Below are 27,500 nucleotides of genomic sequence, written 5' to 3' on the forward strand. Positions count from 1 at the left end.
ACAAAAATCACTAAATTTTTCCACGATGTTCCAAAGATCCCTTTTAGTCAAGAAAAAGATTCCATCATCTGTTTAATATATATGAATGTTAGCTGCTTCTTCTTCTTCTTCTCCTTCTTTTTCTCCTTCTCCTTCTCCTTCTCCTTCTCCTTCTCCTTCTCCTTCTCCTTCTCCTTCTCCTTCTCCTTCTCCTTCTCCTTCTCCTTCTCCTTCTCCTTCTCCTTCTCCTTCTCCTTCTCCTTCTCCTTCTCCTTCTCCTTCTCCTTCTTCTTCTTCTCCTCCTTCTTCTTCTCCTTCTCCTTCTCCTTCTTCTTCTTCTTCTTCTCCTCCTTCTTCTTCTTCTCCTCCTTCTTCTTCTTCTTCTCCTCCTTCTTCTTCTCCTCCTCCTCCTCCTTCTCCTCCTCCTTCTTCTCCTCCTTCTTCTTCTCCTCCTTCTTCTTCTTCTCCTCCTTCTTCTTCCTCCTTCTTATTATAATTTGTCTGAGCTATAAATACAACATTGAAATCCAACAAAAGGAGAGGCACTCCCCTTTTGGAGCAAGTACCAACTCCAAAGCGATTCGATTTTGCACAGTTACCATTTTGACATTGCAATCATTTTCACATTCATATCTGCGAAACAATCCACAGTTTCATTCACAAGCAGTTCCGAAGGAACTGCCATTTTTATTTATTTATTTATTTTTCAGCTCACTTAGCACTTCTGCACTGAGGAAAGATGGTCATGAGGCCAAGTCAGTGTTACAGCACACATCAAATAACATATAACAACAAACATCCGCATGGGAAAAAGGATAACAAGACAAGCAATAACAAATGTGATCCTCTTTCTGCTCAAAACGCACAGAGCAATTGCGTTTATACTCTTCTGGACTGCAAAAGACATGGGAGAGCTAAACATCTGGCAAGCGTGAATGGGGAGGGGAGGGGGTGGCAAGCTTGAGAAAGGGAACTGCAGACATTGCCACTTTGGGAGGGAAGGGGGGAGGGGGGTTGACACACTCAGGTTATGATTGCAGTATGGGAATACGAGGCCAGCCGTGAGAAGGAGAGGGTGACAACAAAGTTAAGACAAAATATGAAGAGGCCGAGTGAATGGAGACACAAGCCTCTTACTTTGAGCATACCTGACGTTCACCATTGAGTTACCAGATTCTCAAAATACGACATTCCGTTTTATGCTGTCATATAATCATCCTTGAACAACAAGGCATCTGTTGCAATTGTCTTGCAGGAGTTATTTAATTACAACCACACAATAGCAGCCAGCAGCAAAGTGCCCTTCTCTTGAGCAGCAGAGCAATTTCATTTAAACATTGGAAATACTAATTTGGATATATATCTACTATATAAATGGCAGTCCTTCTGTCTGTCTGTCTGTTTGTTTGTTTGTAACCAATAAGCTCCTAGACCAGTGAACCGATCTTGATGAAACTTTACACACATATATACCTAACATTCAGCTCCAGGATGCGCTAAGTGGCTTTCCATAAAAATGAAAAAAATATATATATATAAAAAAAAAAAATAATAATTAAATTTCCATTAAAAAAAATGGCTTTCGAATAGAGCGTCGGCACATTAATCGTAACAAAAGCTTCAGGGTTAAAAACGCTAGGGTTTTTTAAAATACAATATGTTCGTATTCGTTGAATTTTTAAACATACACATTCTCCTCCTGTTATAACAGCTTTGAAACCAGAAACATTATGCCACTGCGAAAGCGAACAAATTTGAATTCTCGAACTGCACGCGCACGGCAACAACGACAGAGGCGTTCAGAGGTATGCCGTTTCATAATACACGTCTCCCAATTCTTACTTCAAGAACGGTTATAATTTTGACGTTATCAGGATAACAGACGTAAATAAATCAAATAGGCTGGGTTATGCCCGACGTATAAATTAAGTCACAAATGATGACATGAAACCAGCCTCACATTGTTGAGGCATTATGGTTTTTTTTTTATCTGATGCGGCAATAAATCTTAACATTTTTGAACTGGAGTCTTCTGCATTTCAAACATTGCAGGGAAAATATAATATTATAGTGGTGATGGCAGCCTCTATAATTTTACAATTAACTGTGACATATACTCCTTCAGATCCACCATATATATATATATATATATATATATATATATATATATATATATATATATATATATATATATATATATTCATATTTATACATTATGTGCTTTATCTCATTAAAATATATACACAAACCTGAGCACAACACCGATCCAGATTTCAGGATTATTTGGTGTGGAGTGAGTCCAACACCCTAACAGCTTTGGTGTGGAGTGAGTCCAATGGTGATCGGTGGAGTGCTAGTCACACTCCGCATGTTTGTATATGTATGTATGTATATATATATATATATATATATATATATATATATATATATATATATATATATATATATATATATATATATATATATATATATATATATATATATATATATATATATTGTGACGTCCACGGGACTTGAACAGTCCCGCTAACGTAGAATGAGCCGAAATGATGGAGGCGGTTTATTTTTTATAACCCAAAGATGGTGGTTTTCATCGCTCTACCGCAAACGGGACGAGGAAGGTGGAACGAGTCGCTTTTCACTGAGTTAATAATGTTTATTTCTCTAACTAAAAATAATAAGACTCGGCAAGAGGAGGGATCCGGGGCGATTCGACGGGATGGTGGTGTGGGTTCGGGCGTGGGGAAAACACAAACAATTCCAATGGATATACAAATCTCAAACCCTCTAAGGCGCCAGGTACACACACACACACACACACACACACACACACACACACACACACACACACACACACACACACACACACACACACACACACACACACACACACACACACACACACACACACACAACGTAGCTGGTCCTGGTGGTCAGGCTGGCCCGTGGTGTAGACGCAACAGTCCCTGGATTGGCGTCGGACGAGCTGGCGTTGCGCTCGTCAGGGGCAGGAGACACCGTGGAGCTGTCGACCTCCTGGTGTCAGCCCAAGTCCGCTCACAGCCGCCAGAGAGCCAGTTCTAGCGCCAAGTTGCGAGCAGGAGAGGGAGGCAGATCCGCCCGCCATTCGACCCCATACTCCGAGCCAGCAGAACCCCAGAGCCAACCGAGGTGAGGCACGAGGCACAGCAAGGCCACGAGACACGATGAATCCAGGAACGAACCAGCGCAACAATCGAGCATGTTCCGAGCCCAACAGCCTCCACCAAAACGTTTTTTCTTTATCAATCTTCTTCTTCCACCCCTTTTCCCCGAACAGAACCTTTTTATCCTCGAGTCCTCGTCACTTCCAATCGAGCCGTTTTATTGGCCCTCCGCCGTCGCCTTTCCGCCAATTGTGATCACGGGGCGGAGCCATCCGCAGCACTGTCCTGTTACGTCACGGCAAGCCTCCAAGGAATACTAAAAGGGTTTACGCAGACACACTTACCCTAACCCGTCTCCCTATCTAATTACGTGACAATTATCATTTCCCCCTTGAAGAAATGGACATTTACTGGACAACTTATCACCACTGAATTGCTACTTATTACATTGAGATTCTGGTACAACTCGAACAGCATGGCACACCTAATTAGACATCCTAATTACCCTATGAATGCATACCCCCCCCCTCAGACGTAACACTGCCCCCTCCTCTGTTACCGCAGCTCCTGCAAGGTATATCACAGGTGCTACCGTACCAGCCTTAACACTTACTGACTCACACCTATTTAACCTAACAAAATAAAGTAGGAGGGGCAATGGGCAGCGAGCCGCAGCTAACTTACCTATCCTGCTTAATGTACTACCCCCTTATGGCCTTATCCTCGCCTAAACAATCATTCATTTTTTATTTTTTTTTATTTTATCACATGAGAGCACTGAGCGAAGTTGCACTCCATCCTCTGGATCATCGCTCCTGTCCAACACTCTTCCAGTGATCTGGGGAGGGGAAACAACAGGTTCCACAAAAACACAACACTTATACTTTACATTCCTACTCTAAGCCTTAACGACACTATTCACGGGATATTTACACTTGACCGCGTCCCCCAGTGGATGCTAATAGACCCAGCGTTACCTGGGGAGCCAATTTTCAAATTTGCTTGACCCCAAAATTTTGCGGACATCATGCCCTTGCTGCACATGTCAAGTTGTGTGGGATCAAGTGGGACTCACACATCTTCACAACACTCACACCATGGTCATCATCACATTTCTAGGTCATGGTCCCCATTTTAACGATGCAGGCTGAATCCCGTCATGGCCGTGGGGTGGGTTACCACAAGATGATGGGGGCATCTCAGGTGCAACCATGCCCACAGGTAAGCTTTAGTCCAACCCGGACGTTTCTCCGACCCGCTCCCTTTGATTCCCACCCCCCTGGTAGCCATCAGCTCTAATCCCGTACAACACATTGGATCGGGTCTCACTAGCTCCTCTGACCTTCCTGGGTTGCCAAGGTCCTACCCGCCTTGGTCGCCCAACCAGACCCTCTCCCAGTTGCCTCCAGACACTGTCACCATTAGCCACCAGGGGTGAATCTCCTTGAAGGGGGTCGCAATTCCCGCTCACCGTGAGCTTCAGCAATCCCTGTGGACAAGCACATCATCCCCACCCACAAAACCTGAATGACTCCCCCCACCCCATTGGCCTTACATGTGACACCTGCATTTCTAACACTTCACCGACCATGACCTTCCCTGTTACCACACCATGTCCAATAAAAAATCAATGTGTGCACCATACATTTCACTTCTTAACGTGAAACAACTCACACAGCACTTCTCACCCGATCCATGCACCGGCCATTGGACAGCCACTCGTGCCCGCTTTGTTACCAATTACCCACTGTCCCTATTGTCACTCATAAACCCAGCAGAACTTACAAACCCATGCCAATTTTCCCACAATTCACTTTTTTCACCAAAGGAGGCACTTCGCCACAATCTCACCAGCCGAGCATGGCCCGAAATGCTCAGCCCGATCTAGTCTCCCCGACCCCTGACAGTGATCTCCGGACTCGACCAAGGTAAGGGCACCTCAGTTAGACCTGGCGGTTCAGCAGGAGGATTCATCCTCTCTGGGCTTGAAAGTCTATTGGAGGGTCTCTCCATCGCCGGGTACCGGCAATATCGTTGCATGTGTCCTCTTCGCCCGCACCGGAAACACCTCCCCATAAAAGGCCCCCGTGGGTATCGGTGTAATGTCTCTTCCGGTTCTGGACCCCCTCGGCCATAATCGAATTGCTCTATTGGCTGGGCTGGACCCCGCCGCTTTGGCGCACTAACTACCGGATTACCCTTTATCAAACTCGACAGTTTCTGGCAAATTGTTTATTTCTCCAACCAGAAATAATAAGGCTCGGCAAGAGGAGGGATCCGGGGCGATTCGACGGGATGGTGGTGTGGGTTTGGGCGTGGGAAAAACACAAACAATTTCAATGGATATACAAATCTCAAACCCTCTAAGGCGCCAGGTACACACACACACACACACACACACACACACACACACACACACACACACACACACACACACACACACACACACACACACACACACACACAACGTAGCTGGTCCTGGTGGTCAGGCTGGCCCGTGGTGTAGACACAACAGTGCCTGGAATGACGTCGGACGAGCTGGCGTTGCGCTCGTCAGGGGCAGGAGACACCGTGGAGCTGTCGACCTCCTGGTGTCGGCCCAAGTCCGCTCACAGCCGCCAGGGAGCCAGTTCTGGCGCCAAGTTGCGAGCAGGAGAGGGAGGCAGGTCCGCCCGCCGTTCGACCCCGTACTCCGAGCCAGCAGAACCCCAGAGCCAACCGAGGTGAGGCACGAGGCACAGCAAGGCCACGAGACACGATGAATCCAGGAACGAACCAGCGCAACAATCGAGCATGCTCTGAGCCCAACAGCCTCCACCATAACGGTTTTTCTTTATCAATCTTCTTCTTCCACCCCTTTTCCCCAAACAGAACCTTTTTATCCTCGAGTCCTCGTCACTTCCAATCGAGCCGTTTTATTGGCCCTCCGTCGTCGCCTTCCGCTAATCGTGATCATGGGGCGGAGCCATCCGCAGCACTGTCCTGTTACGTCACGGCAAGCCTCCAGGGAATACTAAAAGGGTTTACGCAGACACACTTACCCTAACCCGTCTCCCTATCTAATTACGTGACAATTATCATTTCCCCCTTGAAGAAATGGACATTTACTAGACAACTTATCACCACTGAATTGCTACTTATTACATCGAGATCCTGGTACAACTCGAACAGCATGGCATACCTAATTAAACATCCTAATTACCCTTTGAATGCATACCCCCCCCTCAGACGTAACAATATATATATTGTTGCGGTCTTCGCGCCCGCCGGCGTGCGAACGGCCACGTAACTCGAATCGCGGCACGTCGCCCACCGGACGGACAATCCAGTCGTGACCCTCTCGGACTAACGCCGGGAACCAGTCACGGGTGGACCTTTCGGTCTCACCGCGATCGAGCCAATCAGCCCCCGCGTGGGATAGGGTTGCTCGCCAAATTCGAACTACCTAAGTACCCACGCGGAGGGTAGACCGGGCGATCGCACCTCGCCGCAGGTCGACTTCGGACACGGGCCACTTAAGCGACCCGTTCCGTACTATCAGAATAACCGAGCGGTGTTATCGTCGACCTCGACGGTTCGATTAATTATCGGGCGTATTCAGCCCACTACCAACCCTTTACGTGAAGCAAGATGGGGATTCAATGGAGGAAAAGACGAAGCGAAGCGGGAGAACAGTTCAACAATAAAGCACATTTATTCTCGGCACACGGGAAGCACACAAATACAATTCCACCAAATGCACACAAAAAAGAAAACACAATTCCATTTACATAAAAAGCAAATATAAAAGTGAAAACACAGTGCAGAGCTAATACCGACTACCGAGCACACGGCAACACTTATACAATTCTACTTCACAGACGGCGCCGACAACACATACCCAAAACCAAGGAAAAGAAATACCCTCAAGAATGAGGTAGGCCTGGGGCCGAGACCTGGTCGGGCCTACCCGTCTGGTGATGAGACGCGGAGCGGCGATGGCCCCGCAACCCGCGGGCCTCGTGGACAGTGCCTGGCAGGGGGTGGGAACGGGGCCCCCTTGGTCGCACTATCTCAGCGCGGGGGGAAACAGGAGGGGGTTGCTGATGCTCGGGGTATAGAGGATCTTTATTATGTGCGCGACGAGCGTCTCCACCTCGGCCAGGTCGCGCTGCCGGCCTCCCAGGGGTGCAGCTCCCTGCACGACGCGAGCACCCCCTCGTCCGCCCTCGCCGCCTCTCCACAGCTCGTCCCCTCCGTTCCGACTTCAACGCACACGACGAGCAGCTCCACCGCCCGCGAAGTCTTGACTCTCTGTTCCGACTCCTTCGCCTCGTTCCGACCTTTACTACTCTTTTGACTGACCAACACCGTCCTTTTATCCCCCCGTAACTTCGCCTTTGACCCCCTCCCTTTGACCTTTCAACTCGCTCCCCATTGGCCCGAGAAAAAGTGGGCGTGAAGGCTTTTTGATCCACAAATTTGCATATATCGATCGCCCTCGCTCACCGATTGGACGGCAAAAAGTGGGCGTGTGTCGTTTTCGATCCGTTTTTGAAGCAGAAAATCCGTGATTTTGTACACGCTGTTCAACGTGCGCCCTACACGAGTCCAGCATCGGTGCCCATGAGTGGCGCGAGATGACGGTGATGCGATGGTGGCGAGTTGTGACGGTAAAGGTCGTGGCGGTTGTGGTGAAGCGGTGTTGTGGTTGGTGGTTGATGTTGTGGTTGTGGTGATGGCGATTGGTCCAAAATAAAGATAGTAAAAGAAAAACGGCTATCCTGAAGAGTCGCAGCACGTATAAATGACATGTATTCCCACTAGACAACGGGTTTGGGCCTAACTACACATGTACTTACCGAGATACCTCACCTAAGGGACCTGAATGGTGGTTTGCGAATCTGGTAACCACAACACTACCCCCTTCCCTTTTTACAGACTCGTCCCGAGTCGTCAAATTTTCGTGTGCCATCATGTGTAGTTTTCCCCTAGTACATTTTACCTACGGATCCCTGAGTGCGACATTCATGGTATTCGTGTCCCCAAAATAAATAACCTAAGGGCTGCGTAACTATCTAAACAAACTCACTCACACGGACGACTTAAATAAAATTGCCGGCGCTAGACAGACATGCCGGGGGCGCACTCATATTTACAGTACATCTTACCCTTAACTTACAAATCTTACACTAAACCATGGCCCAGGATCATTGAACTCTGCAAAAGAAAGCAGTTAGCAGGGAGCCAGGCTGCCCACATGCAGTCTCTGACTCAAACAATGCAGGTGACAGGGAACGTGGCTGGCTGCTCACACGCAGTCCAAGGCCTTCCTTTTTGAACTGAACTCAGTGAACCACAACGGTGCTTGGGCTGCACAACGCAGTCTCCGTGCCAGCTCAAGTGGCACACGCAATGAGCACAACGAATGGATGCATGGACACAAACACGGTGCACGGGCTGCCACTGCAGGCCCGTGTTGTAGCTGCCAACAGGGCAGTTCTCGCAGCTTGCAAACTGTTGCCTTGATCCTGGCGCACATGGAAATGAACAGGGGGGGGCAAAGCAAAAATTGAACGGGGCTGGTGAACGTGGGCAGTGGGCATGGCATGGCAAAGGTGAGCAGGCAAACACAGCCCGCAGAAGAAGGCCGCTGCAGGCAAACACAGCCCGCAGATGAACTGGCCGGCACAGGCCTTGAAGAAAACAGCCAGCAGATGAACTGGCCGGTACAGGCCTTGCAGCACAACAACAGCTGCCGATGAAGTTGGCCGGCCTCCGCCTCGAAGAAAAACACGGCCAGCCGATGGAGTTGGCTAGCCTTTGCCGTTCAGTGGAGGTTGGTGGAGGGAGTGCGGTGGTGCTGGCCACTTGGAAGGCGGGCTCGGACCTACCTACCTGTCTCCCTCCCAACCTATCGCCTTTGCCTGTCACTGTACATACCCACTCCCTTAATTTGTCAAACCCCAATTTAGCCCCAACTTATTTTTTTTGTTGTTTTTATTTTTACTTCCCCACTATAAATCGTCCCCTAACCCCCTTTATCGTCCTTGTTCGGCTAACCTATACTGTCACCTAGCCTACTCCCAACCCCTACGTTCCCTTCCCGGAGGGGAACAAGGGAGAGCTAACGTCCTGTGTCGAGGCCCAACGAAGCCTCAGAATGGCCTCTCCAGAGTTCGGCGATCTATAACCCAAGTGGGTCCAGCGGCCCACAACGAGAGCGAGGGGATGGATGGTGCGGAGGGGTACATCTCCTAATCTACCCTATCCATTTAACTGCTAAACTACCCCGGGGCTTTCAACAAGTGCCTCTCGCTTAAACTATTGGTTCTATAAACCCAGATTCCCGTCGCCTGTGTTGGTGTCCTCACAATTTCGGGCCTCGCCCCCAATTTTCTCTCCGTGCCCTCACACGGTCTCCTGGCTGGGACACGTGGCTCCCTTTGGCAGGCACGACCCTCTGCCGAATCTCCCGCTATGGCACCCCCGGGCACTACACTGCCTCCGAGCCTACCAGCTCCCTAACACCGGGGAGTGCCCCCCATGGCACCTCCCCTGAAACGCACACGTGGCAGGCCGGCCTCCCGGGCCCCTTTCCGAGGGTCACCCGTGCCCACAACACTGCCCACGCGGCTAATGGCGCCCCGGGCCCCCGCACCAAGCAGGCGCACCCGTGCCCACTACTCTATCCCGGCCCCCCATGGGCCCTTGGCCTACCGCGGCCGACTAGCCTGGTGCCCGGGGTACCCACTCAGCGATACTCACCTTTCGCAGCCACGCTCCCAAGCCCGTCAACAGGGCTCCTGCACCCCTCCAAATGGGTCTCGAGCCTACTTTCCCACCAACAACAAAACGACCTCCATTTTTCAATTTGACTAACCCAGCTAACTCACTCTACACTGACCCCGGGGTCCCTTGGGTGGGAGTCACTCCTCCCCCCAATCACTCATCGCACCATGCATTCCCCATTCGCTCCACTCACACAGACCCGCTGGCCTCACTCACTCAACATGTACACGTACTCGCCTCACAACTCTTCAACACACTCACCGCTGAACTCTGCCATCCTTCTAACTACCTCCCCTAACTAACTCGTGCTCCCACGTCGTCCCTTATACTACAGCACGTTCCTTTTAACACTACGTAGCTAAACTACGTCCCCTCTACACACTCACAAGTCTGTCACGGTCTCCAAATCAATCATTTTATTTCCCATTTTCCCATCCTAAATCTGGCTACAATCCCTCTAACTAATCCATTCCACGGACTCCATGAGGACTTACCCCTGCCCCATGAAGTCGGTCTAGCTAAGCTAACCCTTCCCCCTAACTAGTTTCCATCCTGTGCCCAGGTCAGGGAGTCTTTCACCCCTTGCCCAGGAATCCTGTACACCCGAAAGTGAGGCTTGCTTTTTCTTTTTTTTTTTCATGCGCAGCACCTGCGCGGCAACTCAGAGCTCGCGCACTTTACACCTGCCCGTGACGTCATGCAGCTGCACGTGTTCCTCGTCCCTCCTTGGACGCTACCATCCGGCAGAGATACCCCTCCTGCCGGATTCCAACCACACGTGCAGCCATGACGTCACCGTGCGCAAAAAAAAAAAAAAAAAACACAAGCCACACGTCTCGAGGGGTTCCCCACGCGAACACATGTGCTTTGCCCGTTGGAGCTTAACACACACGATCGCGTGGAGAACCCGTCCGGTCCAAATCCGTAGTCCTGCCTAAACTTTGTCCGTCCGCGGGATCGGCAAATCCACCGCGTGCGTTTCCGGACCGGGACTTCACTCTCGCAAGCGAGCACGTGGCGGTCTCGTGCGTTGCACAGCACGAACCGCGTGCTCACTGCTGGGTGAACCCGGCACGGTCCTCGAAACAACTACAGCCGCTACTCGGCTTTCGTTTCTCCCATGTCGCCGTCTCCGTCTCCATTCAACCCACGCACACCTGCGTGTTACGACGCACACAGTCCACACCATCACATTCACACGGGGAGACGCGGCTGCGTGCTCCCGCATGCCAACCGACATCTCCCTCACATACCGCTCTCTCACACACACGGTCTCCCTGGCACACAGCGACCTTGCACACGGCCGTTCACTCACGCGTGCCTCACTACTCACACAAACCATACTACTCACACGTGGTGCTCCATTCACTCGCGCGGGGGCACTCACCCGCGGTGCCTCACCCACACACGCGAGGGCACTCAACCGCTGTGCCTCATCCACACACCGTGCCTCACTCATACACGCGGGGGCACTCACCCGCGGTACCTCACTCATACACACGGCGACACTCACACACGCGGTCTCTTCCACACAACGTCCCTCACTCATACACGCGGGGGCACTTAACCGCGGTGCCTCATCCACACACGCGGGGGCACTCACCCGCGGTTCCTCACTCATACTCCGTGCCTCATCCACACACGGCGTGCTGGGAAGCACGTACTCCGGCACCATCGCCACCACACCACTTACACGTGGTGCCTCACTCATACTGGCCGTTTCACTCACACACACGGCCTCACTCACACACGGTGCGCTGGGAAGCACACACTCCGGCACCATCGCCACCACACCACTCACACGTGGTGCCTCACTCATACTGGCCGTTTCACTCACACACACGGCCTCACTCACACACGGTGCGCTGGGAAGCACACACTCCGGCACCATCGCCACCACACCACTCACACACGGGGTCGCTTCCACACACGGGGACGCACTCACGCCTTGCACCACACACACAGGGACAACTACACTGGGGATTCGAGTCCCCACAAGGGTCTCCGGGGCCTCTATACCCCCCAAGCTCTCCGTGCACCCGTCCACAGCACTCGTCCCCTCAACCTCGCAAAGCACGACCGAACTCACCTGGTCGTGACTCACCTCAAGGGGGCATACTCCCTCCCCTCGTTCCTGGAGGAGGCCATCCAGGTGCTCGCACTGGGTCTCTACCCAGTCCGCCAGCTCAACCCCATTGTCCTCCACTACCTCCGTGTGTGTGTGTGCGTCACTTACCCCGTCTTCCTCGTGTAGTCTTCCCTCTATCGTTCCCATCTCCCGTGTCTCTGCCAACTCTTCACCCTTTACCTCCCTTGTCTCAACTATTATTTCTGTTGTCGTCACCTCGTGTCTCGTCTCACACGTTTTGGTCTCCCCATTTAATTTTTCCCTTTTGGTCATCGTCACGACCCTCGCCCAACACGTTCCACGAATTATTTTTTCACCCGCCTCCACCGCGGGCCTGTCAGCCGTTGCACCCCCACCCAGCTCGTTTGCTCCCACACGTGGAGTCGCCATTTTAAGTTCCCTGCTCACGGCCTTCATGCCCGCCTGCAGGCTTCGGCCCATGTTCTGCGTCTCACCCCGTAGTTCTTTCATTTCTTCCTTCATGTTCTGTGTATTCGCATCCATCGTCGTTTTCACTTCATTTGTATTTGTATCCATCTTTTCATCCATTTTTTGTGTATTCGCATCCATCTTTTCGTTCATGCCTTTCATTTCGTTCTTCATATTCGCATCCATCTTTTCGATCATTTGTTTGTTCATGCCTTTCATTTCGTTTTTCATTTCATTTGTCATTGCCGCATTCATTTGTGCCAGCATGGTGAATAGCTGGGCCATGTCGGATGCACTCAAGTGAGCCGTTTCGGCAGGGGTTGGGGAAGGGTCTTGGTGGAGAGGGGGGGGAGGTGTCATACACTGCGGCCGCTGCCGCACCCACCTCGGGCCCTGGGTTCAGTTGGGCGAGTCCGTGTTCCTGCACAATCAACATTTCCTGCTCGGGGATTCCATCCTGGACCATGGACTCTACATTATTACACATATACATTTCTAATACCCCCGGCTCCCGCTCGCCTTGAGACGCCATCTTGCTTCTCGTGAAGGGTTAATTTAGCTCGCTCGTAATTTGGAGGGAATCGGGGGTCGCTTCTCTCACCCCTGGACCGATTCCCGTGAATTTCGCTGGAGACAGGAGAGCCTGTTGTCCCGCTCTCCAATACCAGTGCCGCGAGGAGGGCGATGAATTTGTATCGCACGACCTGACACCAGTGTTGCGGTCTTCGCGCCCGCCGGCGTGCGAACGGCCACGTAACTCGAATCGCGGCACGTCGCCCACCGGACGGACAATCCAGTCGTGACCCTCTCGGACTAACGCCGGGAACCAGTCACGGGTGGACCTTTCGGTCTCACCGCGATCGAGCCAATCAGCCCCCGCGTGGGATAGGGTTGCTCGCCAAATTCGAACTACCTAAGTACCCACGCGGAGGGTAGACCGGGCGATCGCACCTCGCCGCAGGTCGACTTCGGACACGGGCCACTTAAGCGACCCGTTCCGTACTATCAGAATAACCGAGCGGTGTTATCGTCGACCTCGACGGTTCGATTAATTATCGGGCGTATTCAGCCCACTACCAACCCTTTACGTGAAGCAAGATGGGGATTCAATGGAGGAAAAGACGAAGCGAAGCGGGAGAACAGTTCAACAATAAAGCACATTTATTCTCGGCACACGGGAAGCACACAAATACAATTCCACCAAATGCACACAAAAAAGAAAACACAATTCCATTTACATAAAAAGCAAATATAAAAGTGAAAACACAGTGCAGAGCTAATACCGACTACCGAGCACACGGCAACACTTATACAATTCTACTTCACAGACGGCGCCGACAACACATACCCAAAACCAAGGAAAAGAAATACCCTCAAGAATGAGGTAGGCCTGGGGCCGAGACCTGGTCGGGCCTACCCGTCTGGTGATGAGACGCGGAGCGGCGATGGCCCCGCAACCCGCGGGCCTCGTGGACAGTGCCTGGCAGGGGGGTGGGAACGGGGCCCCTTGGTCGCACTATCTCAGCGCGGGGGGGAACAGGAGTGGGTTGCTGATGCTCGGGGTATAGAGGATCTTTATTATGTGCGCGACGAGCGTCTCCACCTCGGCCAGGTCGCGCTGCCGGCCTCCCAGGGGTGCAGCTCCCTGCACGACGCGAGCACCCCCTCGTCCGCCCTCGCCGCCTCTCCACAGCTCGTCCCCTCCGTTCCGACTTCAACGCACACGACGAGCAGCTCCACCGCCCGCGAAGTCTTGACTCTCTGTTCCGACTCCTTCGCCTCGTTCCGACCTTTACTACTCTTTTGACTGACCAACACCGTCCTTTTATCCCCCCGTAACTTCGCCTTTGACCCCCTCCCTTTGACCTTTCAACTCGCTCCCCATTGGCCCGAGAAAAAGTGGGCGTGAAGGCTTTTTGATCCACAAATTTGCATATATCGATCGCCCTGGGGGCGGGGCCAATTCGCCCCTCGCTCACCGATTGGACGGCAAAAAGTGGGCGTGTGTCGTTTTCGATCCGTTTTTGAAGCAGAAAATCCGTGATTTTGTACACGCTGTTCAACGTGCGCCCTACACGAGTCCAGCATCGGTGCCCATGAGTGGCGCGAGATGACGGTGATGCGATGGTGGCGAGTTGTGACGGTAAAGGTCGTGGCGGTTGTGGTGAAGCGGTGTTGTGGTTGGTGGTTGATGTTGTGGTTGTGGTGATGGCGATTGGTCCAAAATAAAGATAGTAAAAGAAAAACGGCTATCCTGAAGAGTCGCAGCACGTATAAATGACATGTATTCCCACTAGACAACGGGTTTGGGCCTAACTACACATGTACTTACCGAGATACCTCACCTAAGGGACCTGAATGGTGGTTTGCGAATCTGGTAACCACAACAATATATATATATATATATATATATATATATATATATATATATATATATATATATATATATATATATATATATATATATATATATATATATATATGTATATATTTTGTATGTTGGAAGATTTGCAGCTGTGGATTCATATTGTAGATCAATATGTGGCACACTGAGCAATAAAATAATTCAAATTTATTGAGGATTAGCGCGGACTTGAAACCAAACCATTATGCGAATTGTTCCAAATGCAACTTAATGTTGCTACCAGCATACCACTTTCAATGCCCCTGAGGAAGAGAACTCGTTTGTTCTTGAAACATCAGGCTTTCAATAAATAATTTAAATTTTAATTATTTTATTGCTCTGCTACTTCTTCATTTACCAACACATGTGTGTGTATATATATATATATATATATATATATATATATATATATATATATATATAAATATATATATATATATATATATATATATATATATATATGAACATTTTTTTGTTGGGATGCCAAGGACCTTTGTGAGTAACATACATACATGTACACATTAGAGTATACCTGTTATATTACAAAAGGACAGAGAATGAGTTGGTGGCAAATTCTCAGCTCGAAAAGTGATGGTTGACCCTATTTTTGTTTACCAGGATGCTAGATCTCATACAAAATACGCTATTTTCACGAAGATAACAGCACCTTTGATTATTAGCAAATGCTGTTGTGTCTTTTCTGTCAAAATGCATGTGGATAAGCTCTGGAGAGGTCATCGGTTGTTTTAATGACCGTGCATATTTTCAAGGTTTTTTTCTTTTTTCCAGAGGACCAGTGGGCATATTTAACACCTGGCTTGAAGAATATTATTCAACACCCCCTGGGCGATGCAGGAGACACTAAATGTGACATCGTACGGAATTATGGAACACAACGCAATGAGGTGAGGTCGCTTTATTGTGTTGAACAGTTTAAATCAGCTGAAATGTGGATGAGCAATAAACTCGTGAGTGTGTGAAGTCGCAGGAGAAAGGGCGATTTTTTTTTTTTTATATTCTTTTTTGTTTGTTTATATTTACCTGCTTCGGGGCAATTCTCTGCAGAGTGCAAGTCTGCCGGTTTCCCGGTCTTGCTTGTCAGTAGCTGTTTGTTGGCCCGGACATGTTTTTAGTGAGGGCATTCAGACCTCTTTATTTGTTTATTTATTTTTGCAATGAATGTTTTGCACTCAAAATATTTGATCTAAAAATTGGTTTGCCTTTAAACTACAGAAGACGAATAACATTTGCATCACTCTGGGCCACGTTGATGTCAGCGGATCGTCCGTTGTTAACAAGAGAGTGCATTTTCCCTCAAAACTCAATCGATTTTCAGGATATTGTCGCACAAGTCTCTTGAACATGCCTAAGATATTACTGTTTACCACTGTTTCACTATTACTGTTTAGTTTCCACTATTACAGTTTAACACTCCAAACTTACTGTTTACCACCATTTTTGGTTTTGGATGCTGATGATGTCATTATCTACAAACGTCATATTTTCTTTTTTAAACAAATGAACAGATTTAACCTTGATAACTTTTGAACAATTCTATTCAAAAAGAAGTAAAAGTTCATTTCATTTTTCCCAACTCAAAGTTTCCAAACGTCGTCGTCGTCCTCGTCGTTGATGCATTATACGATTTACAGAGAGTAGGTGCTGCCGAAGCCCTCTCTGGCACGTATTATTTTGGGTGGTTTGGTTAAAGTGGGTGGTTTGCCATTGCCTTCCAATCAGTCAGGGTAGGCATTTGTAATTTGCTCGAGTTGTTGGAGATAACTTGTCTCCCCTTCCCTAAGGATACCACTGGATCTTTAACATCCAGCAACTGGTGGTAGACGAGACACCCAGTTTAACGTTCGACTGATGGACCCCGGTGTTACCATCACACCACTCTCAACGCCTTTGAGGAAGATAACTTGTTTGTTCTTTAAACGTCAGGCTTTTAATAAATAATTAAAATTTGAATTATTTCAATGCTCAGTGTGCTACTTCTTCATTTTCCAATATATTTTTTGCACTCTATAGTAACCAGTGGTGTATTTTAAACAATATTGAGGTGAGTATTTTGATATGCCTAAGAGAGGATGATCACGTGTCTCTGTTATCATCTGAGCTCAAGTACTTGAACATCAGTGTTGCAGCACTCTCTGACGTTCGGAGACTGGATAGTAGTGTGATGATAGCAGATGGTTACACCTGCTATTGGTCTGGTAGCTCTGATGGTTACCATGCACAAGAAGTTGCTGTAGCTGTGTCCAATAAGCTGACTCCAATGATAATTGAGGTAACACCGGTCAATGAGCATATTATGAGATGAAGGATTCGTCACTCATTGGGTGTCGTTTCCCTCGTCTCTGGATATGCTCCAACAGAGGCGAGTGATCTCACAGTGAAGGACGCATTCTATGTCACGCTCGAGTCTGTGGTTGATCATTGCCCCAGGTGAGATGCTCTTCTAGTCTTGGGGGATTTCATTGCATCGACTGGAACTAATAGGGATGGTTTTGAGACATGTGTTGGTCCCCATGGGTCTGGAACTGTGAACCAGAATAGCACTAAGTTCCTTGACTTTGCAAGAAGTAATGGACATAGGGTGACTGGTTCATGGTTTCAGTGCCCACAGGCTCATCAATGGACTTGGTATCCCAATGCTGGTGGTGTGGCAAAGGAGATCGACCATGTGCTCATTGATGGTCACTGGAGGATGATGCAGAACTGCAGGGCCTACCAGAATGCTCAGTTCCTCAATACCGACGACAGGCTTGTTGCAGCAACTCTGAAGTTGCAGCTTAAATTTGAGAAAATACGGCCCGTGGGCCCTGGTCAGTTCCGACTTCATCGACATTGGATATATTCATGAACATTCATTGTTTTTATTCCGGCACTAATGAACATCATAGTTATTAAGACTCATTATCTTTCTTCCTGTGCAAAAAATCAGAAAAAAAACGCTGCAAAAAGGTGTAGACATTGTTCCATAAAAGCATTATACCAAACCAGAAGCAAAAACAATGAATAGTCTCCGAGTTTTAAGACTTTGAAGATTAATTGATTAGACTAATTAACTAAGTCAAATGGTAACAAATCTGAAATTTTATTGCAGCAGGTTCTGCGGCATCTCCCCAACTATCATCCCTCCGAGTTTCAAGTCATTCTGACAACAGGTTGCAGAATAATGATCGAAAGACTGATTGTGGACAGACGGACGGACAGACGGACATGGAACCCCATTTTATGTCACTTCCTTTGGAACTGACTAAAAACTATGAATAGTCTATGAGTTTGAGGACTTTGAAGATTAATTGGCCCGAATGAACTTCATATTCATTAAGACTCATTATTATCTTTCCTCCTGGACAAAAATTCGGAAAAAATGCTCAGGCAAGCTGTAGACATTGTTCCAAAGAACCATTTACCAAACTAGAAGCAAAAACTATGAATAGTCGATGAGTTTTAGGACTTTGAAGATTAATTGATTAGACTAATTAACTACATCAATTGGTGACAAATCTGAAATTTTATTGGGGAGGTTCTGGGGCATCTCCCCAAGTATCATCCCTCCGAGTTTCAAGTCATTCTGACCACAGGTTGCAGAATAATGATCGAAAGATTGATTGTGGACAGACGTTCAGATGGACGAATGGATGGACGGACTGACGGATGGATCAACTAAACGGATGTGGACCCCCATTTTATAAGTCACTTCCTTCGGAACTGACTAACGAGTTTTCGGACTTTGAAGATTAATTGATTAGAATAATTAACTACGTCAATTGGTGGCAAATCTGAAATTTTATTGGGGAGGTTCTGCGGAATCTCCCAAGTATCATCCCTCCAAGTTTCAAGTCATTCTGGCCACAGGTTGCAGAATAATGATCGAAAGATTGATTGTGGACAGACGGACGGACAGACTGACGGACGGATCGACAGACATGGACCCCCATTTTATAAGTCACTTGCTTCGGAACTGACTAAAAATGGTACCATCCCAGCCTAGGCTGGATGTTGGCAAGCTCGAGGATGAGAGGGTATCTGAGGAGTTTGCGAACAGGTCGAGTAGGGATTTGGGGTATCTGGGTGTTTTGGGAAATCCTGAAAAGTTATGGATTGCCTTCAAGCCCACCATCCTTGACATTGCCAGTAGATGTCTTGGAACTCACCGTAGGGTGAAGCAAAATTTTGTCTCTCAAGGGACACTGGATACCATTGACCAGAGTAGCAAGGCCAGGCTTAATGGCAGAGCGGAGCTGTTCAGGGAGTTGAGGCATAAAACTGTCCATGTGCTGAGGGTTGACAAGGAGGCCTATGTGTGAGGAATCTGTAAGGGGGTAGAGCATCACCTGCTTTGGGGAAACTTGTGGTCAAGTGATTCTCATCCTGCTTACAGGGGAATTCGTGCATTGTGTTCCTCCAAGCCCGTCCCTCGGTGGATTGCAGTTAGAGTGGAGGGTGGTGGGCTCTTGACAGAGGAGTCCAAAGTGAAGGCCCGCTGGTCCGTTTACTTTGAGTGGTTCGACCAGGCTGACCCACCAGCTGTTGAGATGGATGTCAGGGGAGTTGGAAACACAGGTCGTGGTGAACCAGTTGAAATGGGGTAGAGCTCATGGGACTTGTGACATCCATGCTGAACTTCTCAAGGCTGGTGGAAATGCTGCACTTTTGTCATTGCTTGCAGTTCTCTGCTCTGCCTGGAACACAGGCATCATCCCAAGTGACTGGAAGAGGGGCCTTGTTGTCCCTCTTTGGAAAGGGAAGGATAATCACCAGGACTGCAACAACTCCCGAGGGGTGACTCTGCTCTCAGTGCCAGGTAAGGTCTTTGCTCGGACAATTCTTGATATGGTTCGCCACCATCTGTTTGAGCAAAAGCACCCAGAGTAGTCACGCATTTCACCAAAGAGGTCAATGAATGACTGTGTCCGTGATTTTTGGGTCCTCACCGAATGCAGATGAGAGTTTCGGCAGAGGTTGCTTGCAGACTAGGTTGATCTCTGCAAAGCGTTTGATTCAGTGAATCGGGATGCCCTCTCAAGGATTCTACGTCTTCATGGGGTGCCACCAAAACTGATCAATCTGATGTCTGAACTATACTCTGGCACTGAGAGTGCTGTGAGATGTGGTGGTACCATCTCTGACTTATTTCCAGTTGTTACTGGAGTTCATCAGAGGTGTGTACTGCTCCCACACTTTTCAGCGCTTGTATGAACTGGATTCTGGGGAGGATGTCGGAGCGATCAAGCTGCGGTGCATCATTTGGGAATGCCAAGATCTCTGACATTGATTTCGCAGATGATGCAGTCATCCTTGCGGAGACTTTGGATATCCTTTTGGTGGCCCTCATGGTGCTGGGTGAGGAGTTGGAGCCGCTGGGATTCTGGGTTTCCTGGGTCAAAAATAAGATCCAGGCTTTCAATGACATCTTGGATGCTACTGTCCTGTCTGTGCCTGTTTGTGGTGAGGATGTTGAGATCGTGGAGAGATTCACTTACCTTGGCAGTGATATTCACATCTCTGCTGGCTGTGAGTCAGAGGTCAATAGACGTCTGGGTCAGGCCAGGTAATCAGGGATTCACTGGGTAATGGAGTGTGACGCTGTTGGTATCTGTGTTGGAGGACGAAAGTTCGAGTCTTCAGGTCCTTGGTGCTTCCAGTCCTGCTCTACGGATGTGAGACTTGGACTTTGACCAGGGATCTGAGATGGAGACTTCATTCCTTTGGTGCCAGGTCTTTTCAGAGAATCCTTGGCTATCGCTGGTCGGACTTTGTGTCCAACGAGCGGTTGCTGAGAGAGACTCAAATGAGATTTGTTACCTGCATAGTCCGTGAGCATAAGCTGCAGCTGTCTGGACATGTGGCTCATTTTTCTAATGCTGATCCTACTCACCAGATTCTCTCAGCGAGAGCTTCGTGAGTGGAGGAGGCCAATGGGCAGACCATGTGCCTCATGGTTGCAGCAGATTGATCAGCATCTCAATGAGATGGGGATGGGCCAGGCATCTTCCTGGGGATGGCCGTACGGAGACCCCTGGAGTACCTGCGGAAAGTGGACGCAGCGACATGCTACTCTGTCGCATGCTCCCATACCTGACCTGACCTGATGGACCGTACACTCATTGATGCCTCACCCTGCCTGTGAAATACCATGATGGTAGTTTATAGCTGGGTCGGGATTAAAACCCAGGCTCGATCCTCAGAGGTGAGTATACATACCTCTTGTCCTTCGGTTATTATCGCAACAGGTAAACAATTTTTCTTTTTTCTTAATAATTGTTATACGCACCTGGTCTTTGCCATTTATTTGCGGATAGTGTGCAGAAGTTTTCTTTTGAAAGATATTTCATAAAAGTTAATTTATTCTGAGAATGACAAAGCAACTTTGAAGTGATGCTAACACACATGAGTGATGCACAAAATATTTAAATACCAAGCATGTGCATTCAGCGGTTGTCATTCTGTAACAGGTGTGTAAAGATTACGTTCAAAATCTATACGAGTGTACATGCAATTTCTCTCAACAAGATGGTCCACTCTGTTTGCATTGACCAGGTATAAAAAACCTATTTTTCTCCAAGAGGGCAACCGTTGAGGTTGTGTGAATTTGCTTTTGAAAAGGTTCATCGAGCGTGTCCTTCCAACAGCTGGAACTGTTCCTGAGAGTGCAGTTTGAGATGAAGTAATTCGTAAATTTTTTGCACTCTATGTTCACCAATGGTGCATTTTAAACAATGTTGTCTTTCCATTTTCTTTCACACTCAACCATCATTTTTGAAGAGTTCTCACCTTCTAATCAGGTTCACGATGTATTTTTGTTCAAATTCTCTGGAGATTAGCAAAGCAGCACATTTTTGAGAAGCTTATGGCATCAGGAATATGAAAATCAATGTTTACATTTGCACAGATCCCTGCATCGCCGCCATTTTTGGATTTTCAAAATGGCCACCATAAAATAAGGATTTCCGAATATCTCAGCTTGTAATTAACAAAGAAACTTCATTCTAAATCCTAACTCTATGTTTCCAGACCCAAATAATTCAAAGCTTATGTCAAATTAGTGATTATGAACACCAAAAACCAAGAAATGAAGAAGTTTGTGAAATTATGTTTGTATTTTCATGAAAAAAATGCACATTCAAATTGTTGGTAGTGACACCAGCATGTGTGTATAGATGTATGTCCTATCTCAGTTTGACACATCATTACACATCATCATCACTCTCTGTGTCATATTCAATATTACAGTCTGCATCGTTTTCACATTCTGTGCCATACAATCATAGTTCTTCTGGCGGCAGTTGCAACAGTGTTTATAAGTCTTGATGTTACAATAATTTTGCAGTATTTTTACAGTCGTTTTACAATAATTAATTTTATACTGTAAAAATTTATGTTAGCACAACTAGTACACGGTTATCTTGGTCTTGGTTAATATAGTGATGGCCCTCTTTCTTTTCAGTGCCTGAGTCATGTTGAGTGAAGAAGCGGGAACCAGCAAGTTGAGCTCGTTCAAGTCTTCCATGGACACTGTAGACTGGAAGCAGCGCATTCTTTGTTAGGAGTCCACTGCCAGCAAAGGAGCACTTGTCCAACATCCCAGAACAGAATCATACCAGAAACTACTTGATGTAGTGGAAGAAAGATCCAGATTACAGGATGGAAAATATGTGTACATCTTATGTCAAGAAGATGACCAGCGTCTCTTCACCGTTCGAACTGAAAACGTGGGGAAGGCACTTAGATCAGGTCAGGTCAGGTATGGGAGCATGTGCCAGCAGCGCATCGCTGCATCCACTTTCCGCCGGTGCTCCAGGGGCCTCCGTCTGGCCATCCCCCCCAGGCAGATGCCTGGCCCATCCCCATTTCCTTGAGATGCCGATCAACCTGCTGCAACCACGAGGCACGTGGTCGGCCCATTGGCCTCCTCCACTCAGTAGACTCCCTCACTGAGAAAATCTGGTGAGCAGGATCAGCGTTAGGAAAATGAGCCACATGTCCATACAGCCACAACTGACGCTCAAGGACTATGAAGGTAAAAATCTCATTTGAGTCTCTCTCAGCAACCGCTCGTTGGACACAAGGTCCGACCAGCGATAGCCAAGAATTCTCCGAAGAGACCTGGTACCAAAGGAATTTAGTCTCCGTCTCAGATCCTTGGTCAGAGTCCAAGTCTCATATCCATAGAGCAAGACTGGAAGCACCAAGGACCTGAAGACTCGGACTTTCGTCCTCCCGCACAGGTACCGGCAGCGCTCACCGGTACTGATCACCGGCAATGATCCAGTGAATCCATGACTCGCCAGGCCTGACCCAGACGTCTATTGACCTCTGACGCGCAGCCGGCAGAGATATGAATATCACTGCCAAGGTAAGTGAATCTCTCCACGATCTCACATCCTCACCACAAACAGGCACAGGCAGGACAGCAGCATCCAAGATGTCATTGAAAACCTGGGTCTTAGTTTTGACCCAGGAAACCCGTAATCCCAGCAGCTCTGACTCTTCATCCAGCACCTCGAGGGCCCCAAAAGGATATCTAAAGTCTCCGCAAAGATGACTGCATCATCTGCGAAATCAAGGTCAGAGATCTTGACATTCCGAAATGATGCACTGCAGCTTGATCTCTCCGACATCCTCCTTAGAATCCAGTCCATACAAGTGATAAAAAGTGTGGGGGCCAGTACACACCCCTGACGAACTCCAGTAACAACTGGAAATAAGTCAGAGATGGTACCACCACATCTCACAGCACTCTCAGTACCAGAGTAGAGTTCAGACATCAGATCGATCAGTTTTGGTGGCACCCCATGAAGACCTAGAATCCTCCAGAGGACATCCCAATTCACTGAATCGAACGCTTTACAGATATAAACATAGGCTGCAAGCAGCCCCTGCCAAAACTCTCATCTGCGTTCGGTGAGGACCCGAAGAGCAAGGATACGGTCAATCATTGACCTCTTTGGTGTAAAGCCTGACTGCTCTGGATGCTGGTGCTCAAGCAGATGGTGGTGAACCCAGGCAGAGCACAGAACTGCATGCAACAACACGAGTGCAGCATTTCCACCAGCCTTGAGAAGTTCAGCATGGATGCCACAGATCCCTGGAGCTTTACCCCATTTCAACCGGTTCACCGCAGCCTGTGTTTCCACACGCGAAGGTGGACCACTGTTGATTGAAGGGTCAGCAACAGGGATTGTAACACCCCTGATGTCCAACTCGACAGCGGGTGGATCAGCCTGGTACAGCCGCTCAAATTAACCAGCTCAGCGGGCCTTCACTTCGGACTCCTCTGTCAAGAGCCTACCACCCTCTGCTCCAACTGCAGTACACTGAGGAATGGGCTTGGAGGGATGCAATGCACAAATTCCTCTGAAAGTAGGACGAGAATCACCTGACCACAGGTGATGCTCTACCCCCTCACAGATTCCTCGCACATAGGCGTCCTTGTCCTCCCTTAGCCCATGTACAGTTTTACGCTTCAGCTCCCTGAACAGCTCAGCTCTGCCATTCAGCCTGGCCCTGCGACTCTGGTCAATGGTATCCAGTGTCCCTTGAGAGACAAAATTATTATTTGCCCTATGGTGAGTTCCACTTAGATGAGCTGTGGAAATTTTCCAAGATCCAGTATTGATGACAAGACCAAGCAATGTACTCTCACCAAGTGATGCCCAGCAATAAATGTAAGATACCACAAACCATGCTGGACACGACATGTGTTCGTTGTCTTGAGGGATGATGCCAGCAACCAGGCCATGTCTACAAAGACAGACCTACCAAAGCAAGTACCATGTACCATGCTTGATTGAGCTGATCAATCTTATTGAATATCAAACCCAAAATGAAGCTCATCTACCCAGGAATGGCATCGAAAAAAACCTACTTACTGATGCTTGGTGGTCGTGATGAGGCACAGAAACACACTCTGACACTGACACGACAGTGGCTATAGGACAAAATTCTTGCAGTTACCAAGTGTGAAGTTAGTGAGGCAGAAAGAGAGAAGAAAACCATCTGTTCTTTACTGTGCTGAATCCTGCGAAGAAGATACGGTCTACACTTCCTTGATGCCAGATGCCACAAGTGAAATGGACAACACAATGATGAAATACAAGACAGCTAAGCTAATATGCAACAGCATTGCCAATTTCATTAAGGAGAAGGAAGCACGCAATTACAGTATGCTGCACAAGAGAGGATGTCCTGACCAAGCTGTAGAGCCATATATGGTGGATTTTGGTGGGATCTGAGGAGGAGCTGCAAACAGAGATGAGGAGCAAGACAGTTGACATGTCAGCATTGACTATAAGTCACAATATCATGTATGCTTTCAAGACAAGGAGACAATTGTACCACATGCCCAAGAAAGCCACTGACACATTTCGGACACCACACACACGAGAAACCCCACACATTATCGGGTTGGCACTCACTGTACATCATGACACCAGGAACAAGGGCATTGATGGACCTCCTCCATATACAGAACTACTGCGTATCACGCAGCCATGCCTTGCTCTTAGAAACAGCAATTGCCAATGCTGTTGTTGAAAACACAAAACAATTTGATGGATTGTATGTACCACATTTCCTCAAGAATGGTACATTTGTCTTCTTCGCCGTTGATGATACAGATTTTGCAGAGGACACTGTAGATGGCAAAGGCACCACACATGGCACAATCACCGCAGTGTATCAGAAGGCAGATGTGCCTGGAGTAGCAATCACACCCAATTTGGAAGTTCGTGAGGCAAAACAATCTGTCAGTTGTCCCTTATCATGTACCCATTGAGCCTTGCAGCAAACCAAAACCTGGCTCAGTCAAGAGAGCAAAGGAATTCAAGGCGTGTTCCACAGGTGTTGCTGAATTCTATAAACTAACCAATCTTGGTTTGATGATTGTATCTGCTTTGTCTAGATCAACCGACAGTGAATCACAAAGCAGTATCCCAGGTTGGTCAGTCACTGACTCAAGTCGGTGCCTTGCCTGTACTTCCAGAGGTCACACATTAGTGGTCTACCATGCTGACTGTGATGTTGGAAGCATCTCAGTTGAAGAGCTTGGCAGTTGGTGAAAACCACCCAACTGTCATAACCTTTGACACACACCTGTAAGAGAAGGCAGTACAGTTGCTGGATGCAAGACCTAACTTAAAAAGAGAAGTTGTTCCGAGACTTGGGGAGCTGCATGCTGTGATAGCTACACTGAGGGCACTCGGAGCCTCAATAGAAAATTCTGGCATAGATGCTGCATGAATTGAGGCAGATGTATATGGGGTTGCTGCAATGAGACGGATCCTCAAGTGCAGCCACTACAAGAAAGCACTCCGTGCACACGTCCACTCTTACATGGTTCTGTATAAACTTTCCCCAGAACAGTTCTTCACAGAGATGCCACAACTAAAATAAATCTGCTTGAAACCAGCAAATTAATTAGAGGAAGCCTGCAGAAACAGCTTCTGGGACAAGTGATGGAGCAGAGTGCATCAGAATTGCTAACACTCACCTGCTTCAAGTCTTGACCCACAAAGATGTCATTCAACAGCTGAAGAAGTGGGAAGCTCAGAAATCATCTATGAGACAAACTTCTACTTTTATTGGTTTTTGGTGTTCACAATCACTAATTTGACATAAGCTTTGGATTATTTGGGCATGGAAACATAGGATCAGCATTTAGAATTAAGTTTATATGTCAATTACAAGCTGAGATGTTCAGAAATTCTTATTTTATGTCAGCCATTTTGAAAATCCAAAATGGCGGCGATGCAGGCATTTGTGCAAATGCAAACATTGATTTTCATATTCCTGATTCCATAAGCTTCTCAAAAATGTACTGGTTTGCTAATCTCCATAAAATTTGAACGAAAGTGTTTTTATTGGCATAGTGAACCAGGCTATTCAGTTCCCAACGATAACACCCCCTAAGTGGAACTGTTTGAGCTCTCATTTTGAAACACCTGATGTGCAGGCAGTAGAATATTTGTGATGTGCTCGATGCAATTTTACAAAAATATATATTTGTATGCATGGAAGAGCTAGAAAAGGGCTTTATTTTGAAGAGCGAGAGCAGAATGGAATGGAATAAAATGGAAAGGGGGAAACAGGGTAGACATGAGATCGAGGGGAGGGGGAGAAAGACATATGGGGTGAACAAGCTGCACACAAGCTGAATGAAACACAGCAGTAAGAGAAAGGGGGAATGCGGGGATGAAACAGAAAAGGAACAAACTCACCGACATGACCAAAATAAATGAGGTGAAAGTGAGGAGGAATATATTTTTTAACAATAACCTGGAAAAGGAGGTTGCTTGGAAATTGCATCGTTTGGAGTAGAAGGATCATGAATGTGGATGGGGGATGACTTTAGGTAGTGGTCAACAGCTGTCTTTCAGCCCTGAAGGGAAGAATGGGACTGAACAGACTGGTGAAGTCGGTTCCACAGTTGAGAGAAAAGAGGAACAAATGAGTGGAGGTGAACAGTAAGCCTGGATTTTGAGAGTTTAACAAGATGAGGGTTACTGGTAGACCATGCGCTCCCTGCAGAAACTGGGTACGGACAGAACCAAGAGAGGGCAGAGGGTGCTTGACCAAAAAGGAGGCTGTAGAATACAGGGAGGCCACCAACTTGCCTGTGATGCAAAAGTAA

The 27,500-nt window shown here is 47.9% G+C and overlaps 1 protein-coding gene and 1 long non-coding RNA gene across 2 annotated transcripts in view; one reads left to right on the plus strand and one right to left on the minus strand.

Annotated features, from left to right (window-relative positions):
* Nucleotides 1–27,500, plus strand: part of LOC147014703 (uncharacterized) — a 103,606-nt gene that overhangs the window by 47,589 nt on the left and 28,517 nt on the right. The window contains exon 2 of the long non-coding RNA XR_015050865.1: nucleotides 15,647–15,762. This is a non-coding gene — a long non-coding RNA (uncharacterized LOC147014703). The remainder of the gene's footprint in view (nucleotides 1–15,646; nucleotides 15,763–27,500) is intronic.
* On the minus strand, nucleotides 7,631–13,954 carry LOC147014704 (uncharacterized). The gene is made up of 2 exons (XM_085852852.1): nucleotides 11,383–13,954; nucleotides 7,631–11,346 (listed from the first exon to the last, which is right to left on the minus strand). Exons 1-2 carry the CDS (start codon nucleotides 12,811–12,813, stop codon nucleotides 10,891–10,893), a joined length of 1,887 nt encoding a protein of 628 aa, XP_085708978.1. The 5' UTR covers nucleotides 12,814–13,954; the 3' UTR covers nucleotides 7,631–10,890.

This window comes from Eptatretus burgeri, chromosome 13 (genome assembly GCF_056783735.1).
Source record: "Eptatretus burgeri isolate ZD-2024b chromosome 13, Ebu_testis_v1, whole genome shotgun sequence".
NCBI classification, from domain to species: domain Eukaryota; kingdom Metazoa; phylum Chordata; class Myxini; order Myxiniformes; family Myxinidae; genus Eptatretus; species Eptatretus burgeri.

What these genes read in the sequence shown, in the direction of transcription:
- LOC147014704 (XM_085852852.1), bottom strand. Translation starts at nt 12,813, where the DNA reads ATGACACCTCCCCCCCCTCTCCACCAAGACCCTTCCCCAACCCCTGCC. An exon ending in TCGCCGTGTGTATGAGTGAG is followed by an intron (nt 11,347 to 11,382) that starts GTACCGCGGGTG and finishes TGTATGAGTGAG; the next exon opens with GCACGGTGTGTGGATGAGGC.